This window comes from Mandrillus leucophaeus, unplaced genomic scaffold, assembly GCF_000951045.1.
Source record: "Mandrillus leucophaeus isolate KB7577 unplaced genomic scaffold, Mleu.le_1.0 Scaffold170, whole genome shotgun sequence".
NCBI lineage: Eukaryota > Metazoa > Chordata > Mammalia > Primates > Cercopithecidae > Mandrillus > Mandrillus leucophaeus.
The window spans coordinates 905,341-911,880 of record NW_012101699.1 but is presented as its reverse complement, the minus strand read 5'-3'; the positions used below and the strand labels follow the sequence as shown (position 1 = coordinate 911,880).

The following is a 6,540-nucleotide window of genomic DNA, read 5'->3' as shown; positions in this document are numbered from 1 at the left end:
CCCTCCGAGCCCACCGGTCCCTCTCCGGGCCACTCCAGCACTCGCCCAGAGAAGGCGCTCGGGCTCCCCCGAGAGCGGCTAGTCACGGTGCGGGTCACTTTGGGGACAGCCCGTCAGCGCCTCCTACCTTTGTGCTGGCCAGAGGGTCCTTGTTCACAAAGGCCTGGACAAACTCTTCCGGCCCGATGTGCCGCAGCCGCTCCTGCAGGGAAGGGGCAGAGTGGGTACAGGAGGGAAGGTATGGGGAGGCGGCCGACTGGGGGCCCTGCCCTGGTGCCCCAGCCCCTAGTCCTCCACACTGGGGCTGGAGACCCTGTTTCAGGTTGTCACAGAGCTCCGCGCCTTCCCTGCAGGAGGCAGCCCCTCCTTGCCCGGTTCATGGGGGTAGGGAGCAATGCTACGGGGCGTGAGCCCAGGGAAACCGGGCTCCACACTAGGTAACCGAAGTGCTGCTTCCTCTGCGGGGCGGGGCGCGCGGGGCAGGGGCGAGTGCTGGTGGCCAGGAGCTTGGCATCTGGGCCAGAATCAAACCCTGGCTCTGTCCCTTCTGCTGTGTGACGCTGGCAAGTCGCTTCACCTTTCTGGGCCTTAGTTTCCTCTGTGTACAGGGCCTGCCTGGCCAGGTGATGGAGACATGAGCGAGCGCATGGGAGTGCGCTGGAAAAGTGCCTGGGGAGCAGGGAGGGCTCCATCAACCCTCAGTCTCAAAGGGAAGAACCCGCCCCAGCCTCCCTCTCCCTGGGATGGGCCCTTGGCCTCTGCATCCACGAGGAGCCCAGTGCGTGCTCCAGGCTAGGCCAGGGCCCTCCTTCACAAGCTTGTGGGGCTGCTCCGGGAAGCCAGGAGGGCCCAGTGTATCTGTGTGGGTCCTGCTGAATCCGGGGTCAGGAAGGTGGCTTGGGCCGGCTCACCAGTTCCACGTGGGTCAGCTGCTGGGCCAGTGTGTAGGGGTCGCTGCAGACACCAAGGAGCTCCCTGTGGATGGAGGCTGGCGGCTTGGTCCTGTAGGAGATGGGCTTGTCGGCACTCACCAGACCTTCCGGCCCCTGGCGCAGAGCCGCCAGCTTCTGGTGAAGAGCCTGTAGGAGCTGATGCATCCTCTTCCGGTATGCCTGGTGGGTGGAAAGAGGGGCGCTCAGGCCTGAACACCCATCTCTGCATCTCTAACACTGGAGCCAGGCAGCGTCCTGGGCTCCAAAGGGACGGACTTTTCCTCGGGGTCTCTGGAGAAAAGGCCAGGTACCAGCACAGGGGCCAGGACCTGCCCCTACCCTGAAACAGGACCCAATCCTGGCCTGGTTGGGGCCACCTGGCAAGGGATCTGGGGTGAAGGTTGCAGGGCTTCCCATATGTGGGTGGGAGCCAAGAGGAGCACATGTCAGGGAGGGTGACGGGGGCCGGGGGCAGCTGTCTGGGGCGGTGGGGCAGAGTGGGGTGGGCATAGCCAGGAAGCCAGAGACAGGGAGAGAGGAGGGAGACGTGGCATGGGCCCTGCCCTGGGCAGACGACTGGCATTTGGCTTGGCTTTAATGGGGCCTCTGTTATCTCCCAGGTCCAGCTCGGCCTTCCCCGACCAGCTGTGCTGTCCTGGCCTCTGCTCCCAGCAGTATTCGTCCAGGTCGCCCTGTACGACTTCTTTTATAGGAGCACTGTCGAGACAGTTCGGTTCATTTCCTCCCACACTAGAATAACAGCTCCACAGGGCTGCAAGGTCTGTGCTGCCGCCTCTGTGATGTGAGAGACCAGCCCTGCTCTGGGCACACAGTGCGTGCAAGGTAGTGCTCACCCCCACCAGCCAGCCCAGACGCATAAGCTCTTGCTTTGGGCCACATCATGGGCTGGGTACAGGGATGAAAGGCCATGGCCACCCCTCAAGGGGCACCTCCTCTCCCACCATCAAGGAAAACCGAATTATTTTCCCTCAGAAACCCCTATTTCCAAGGAAGTGCCATCAGACTGTCTGGGTTTGCTAAGGGAGACGTCCTCACGTCCTCAAGGGTTTTGGTCTAACTCACAGAGTAAGATGAAATCCCCTATAGCCACGAGCTGGCCCGGGCACCGGCAGAGGCAGTGGTGGGAGCGGGAGCCTGGTCCCCAGCGATGGCGAGCATTGACTGGACAGGCTGCGTGCTCCCAGAGGCCTCGGGAAATAACGAGGGGTGGGCAGTTGGTATCAATAACGAGGGGTGGTGGGAAATAAGGAGGGGCGGGCGGTCGGTATCAGTAACGAGGGGCGGGCGGTCAGTATAACGAGGGGCGGGCGGTCGGTATCATCAGGTCACTTCTGAGATTGCAGGGAGTGTTTCTTCACGCAGTTTTGAGACACACAGAGCCTGCTGTGAGCGGTGGGCAGGTATCTGCATGCTGGCTGTGAGGGTCTGGGGGCTCCAAATGCTCCGGGGAGCCTCAGACAGGGTGCTGGGGTGCTGCTGCTGTCTGAGGACTGCTGGAGCCCTGTGCTCTGGTGGCAGGGTTGGTAGTCATCTGGCACTCCTATGGCAGTGCTTCTCTGTGGAGTGGCCACAGGCCGCTGTGGCAGAGCCTCAGATGGGAGGAATGGGACAGGAGGTGGCTTAACCCTAAGCCTAACTCTCAGAGCACAGGGGCCAGGTGCAGACGGCGCCCACTAGTTAGCTGGGCAGTGAGTGGGGAAGCTGAGGTCCGACTCATCTATCTGTTGCCCATGGAAGGAACGACCCCTCTCAGGAAGGCTGTGTCCAAAACTGGTCAGCACACTGCCTCCCAGGGCTTCATCTGAGTGCTGGGAAGATGAGGAGTGGGGCACAGCCACTGCCAGTCCTGGGGGGCACGGTCAGTCCTCCGTGGGCCCTGGCCCTTCCACTGACCTCCTGTCTCTCTCCCAGGCACAGCCAGAGTCCCACGAGTGGCTACACCTGCTGTTTCATCGCCGCACCTCCCGCTCACTCCTGGATCACTTCACCTGGCGGCCACTCCCATCAGTCAATTCACTGGGCCCTCCTGTCACCAAAGCCAGTGGCCGTTTCTCAGGCTGCGTCTTCCTTGGCCACCTCCGCCTCAGCCTCCTGGTTGCTCCTGCCTTGGGCTGTTGGCAGGCTTGCCTGTGTTAACCATCGTGGGATGCTGGGGTTTGGGGTTCTTCCTGCTCGGTCTAGGCCTCTCTTCCCTTACTTAGCTCCTGGCTATTCTGGTTCACACCCGCAGTCTCCCTCTGATCTCCAGAGTCATATGGGCAGCAGTCCCTCAGATGGCCCACGGTCCTCTGTTTGCCCAGCGCAGCGATGGAGGTCGGCTCTCCTTGTCCAAAGCTGGTATTCTCAGTGTTGGTGGACAGTGTGTCAGCCACCACACAGGCTTGGTGCCATCCTCGACCCCGCCGTGTCCCTCATTCCCCTCTAGGCCGTCGCCACCCTACTCTATTTCATTTTCTTCTATTTCTGTGCATCCCATCACTGTCTCCGGAGGCCAGGCCACTGCCATCTCTCTGGCTGCCCTGGCCTCCTTAGTGCCGCCAGTGCATCCACGCCGGTTTCTCTCCACTCTGCAGGCAGAATGGGCTGTTCAAAATGCAAATCTGATCGCTGCCTCCCTCTTCCTGAAAATGCCTCCATGGCTTGTGCAAAGACAGGAGCCCTGGTGTGACTCTGAGGCCCTGAGGTCAGCTCTGGCCAGGCTTGGTGGCATCTATGCGTCCTTGCTCCCCCTCTGTGCTCTGGACACAGGTCACTCCTCCACCCCTGTGACTCCTTCCCACCCTCCCCATGTCCCCAGCAGGATCTGGACAGCTTTCTCCCTTCTGGCATGTTCTCATCCACTGGACCGAAGCTCAAGTGCCGCTTCCCCAGAGGGGCCACTGGCGTTCAGTGCCGTGAACTCTGCTGCCACACCACTTCAGAGCTGTCGGGGAAATGATTCTGTTCACGTGCACCTCCTCTCCCGGGCCCACAGGCTCCACGCATCTAATCGCCGGCTGCCCTGTGTTCACGAAGGGCCGTAGCTGGCTCACAGGAGGTGTCCACGAGCGTCTGCCGAATGCGTGGATAAACAGTGTTTGCACCTGCTGACAGTCAGACACTCTCCCCAGCAGGGTGTCAGGGCGGACTGCAGGCCGTGCCAAAATCAAGGCTGCAGGGTGTCTGTGCCTACCGCTTGATAGGGCCACGAGATTGCCTTGTTTTTTTTAAAATGCAGATACTTTAGCACGATTTGTTACTGTTGAATGAACCAATATTCATTCCAAATAATCATCCTTTCCTGCTTGCTAATTTATTTCAATTTTTCCAGTGACGTTAGGTTCTAGCTTACGTTTGTTCTTTCCTGACTCTTCCACGCCCCCTCTGAATGTGGGGATGCTATCTGCCCTGCTCCTTGGCCTCTTCTCATTTTCTGATTTCTACACACTCGTGGACAGGGGCTCGGAGATCTCCCCGGTAGACATGGCAGGGCCAGAGACCTGAACCACAGAGCATGTCAAGGTGTTCCCTTATCACTACAGTGGGTCCACGTTTATGGAGCACCAGGCTGTGCTGGGGTGGAACAGCACTTTGCCCCTCCTGCCTCGGGCTGAAGCCCTCCCTCCGCACCGATCACAGCTGGGAGGCTGCCCGGGAGGCTGGGAGCTCTGGAGCCGCGTTTCCTTCTATTTCCACAAGCCATCTGCTGCATGCATACAGCTGGGTGTGAATGCAGAGTCGTCCAAGGGTGGCCTGGGTGGCGGCCACGGCTCTCCAGGTGCCTCCAAGCTCTCTTGAACTGGGCATTTCACAGCTGGAACCCCTGTCCCTGACTAGATGAGCACTGGCCTCTGTTCTCTGAAATTCTTGGAGACTCCCTCCTGAGCCAGCCTAGGGCCCATGTCCTCCTGCCTATTAAATAACAGACAAAGGTGGCAGAAAGCTGACGCGGGAGCTCATGAGGCTCCTCGGGGTCTGCTCCCTCTGTGGGTTTGTTCTCTGTGTCAGTTTTCTGCCACCTCTGCCACAGAGGGAGCCTCAGAGGGTGGTAGTCAGTTCAGCAGACAGTCCGTTTGGGTGAGTTAGAAAGCAAGACCAGGCCGGGCAGGGGGGCTCCTGCCTGTAATCCCAGCATGCCGGGCGCGGGGGCTCACGCCTGTCATCCTAGGACTTTGGGAGGTCGAGGCAGGCAGATCACAAGGTCAGGAGTTTGAGACAAGCCTGACCAACATAGTGAAACCCCATCTCTACTAAAAATACAAAAATTAGCTGGGCGTGGTGGTGCACGCCTGTAATCCCAGCTACTGAGAAGGCTGAGGCAAGAGAATCGCTTGAGCCCGGGAGGTGGAGCTTGCAGTGAGCCAAATCACACCACTGCTCTCCACCCTGGGTGACAGAGTGAGACTCCGTCTCAAAAAAATAACCAGCCCAGGAGAGGGGCTGCCTGTTGAGTCGGCCTCCTCTGTGGCTGGCCCAATGGGTATGGCCAGAGCACTGGGGTCCTCCCTGGCTCCCCGAGCCTCCTTCAGCCTCAGCACTGGCCTCCCTGAGCTCTAACTACTGCATTAACCAGGAAACTGGCTCAGAGAGGGAAAGCACCGTGCCCGAGGTCATGCAGCTGTGGTTTCCGAGTCTGAATCTGGGTGGGCTCAGGCTGGGTCCCAGGCCCTGCCTCATCAGTCTGGTCCAGGGCTCTTCCATCCCGAACCATTCTGCGCCAGGAAGGGAACAGCCCACAGTCCACAGCAGCGCCCGGTGAGGAGAGGCAGTGCCCAGAGAAGGTCCTCTTCGGAGTGCATGCTTTTGTGTGGAAGGGCAACTCGAGGTCACCAGAGGCACGGGGAAGCACCCCTGGCCGGGGCCTGGGCTGGGAGTGGGGAACTCCTATTCCAGTCCATGCTACACAGCCTGGGGACAGACCTGTGGGTCCAGGTGGATAGGAGCTACTGGTTTCCTGAGGGGAACTAGGCCAGGGCTTACCCCCAGCCCCACCACCGAGACATGGCTCCAACATCAGGCAGGTCAAATCTGCCTGGTCATATGACAGACCTCACCGCTGACACTTGGGGGTCAAAGGGAACAAAGCAGGAGACTGGGGTCTCACCCCTGCATATCATCGACCCAGCACCCACCATCCCCACACTCACCTCTCTTCTCCAGCCAGTGCTACCACCCACCTCCCCTTCTATACAGTGACCCACCCCAGATCCATCAATTCACTCCTCTCCCCTTCCTTCCTTCCAACATCTGCCCACTCACTCATTTACTGCCCACTCACACATCCACTCGCCTACCCATCCATCCACCATTCACTTTCACTCATTCATCCCCATCCACCTGTCCCCTTCTCTTCACCCAGCTATCACCCACCTCTCTTTTATAGTGACCCCCAACCCCCCAACAGAACCATCAATTCACTCATCTACCCTTGTTCCCTGCTTTCTAACATTCACCCCCTCAACCCCCTACCTTCCCCTCCATCTATTCACCCATCCACCCACCCACCCATGCACCTTCCCACCCATCCACCTTCCCCTCCATCTATTCACCCATCCACCCACCCACCCATCCACCTTCCCCTCCATCTATTCACCCATCCACCCACCCA

At 59.6% G+C, this 6,540-nt stretch overlaps 1 protein-coding gene across 3 annotated transcripts in view; it reads right to left on the bottom strand.

The window, feature by feature from the left end:
- RASGEF1C (RasGEF domain family, member 1C) overlaps positions 1-6,540 on the bottom strand; it is a 42,802-nt gene that overhangs the window by 27,766 nt on the left and 8,496 nt on the right. For 2 of the 3 annotated variants that reach the window (XM_011976852.1, XM_011976853.1), the window contains 2 exons: positions 912-1,112; positions 128-202 (listed from right to left, as the gene is read on the bottom strand). In XM_011976852.1, coding sequence (XP_011832242.1) covers positions 128-202; positions 912-1,112 — 276 coding nt within the window. Of the gene's footprint in view, positions 1-127; positions 203-911; positions 1,113-4,036; positions 4,040-6,540 lie in introns of all 3 variants that reach the window. The other variant, XM_011976851.1, reaches the window with a different exon arrangement.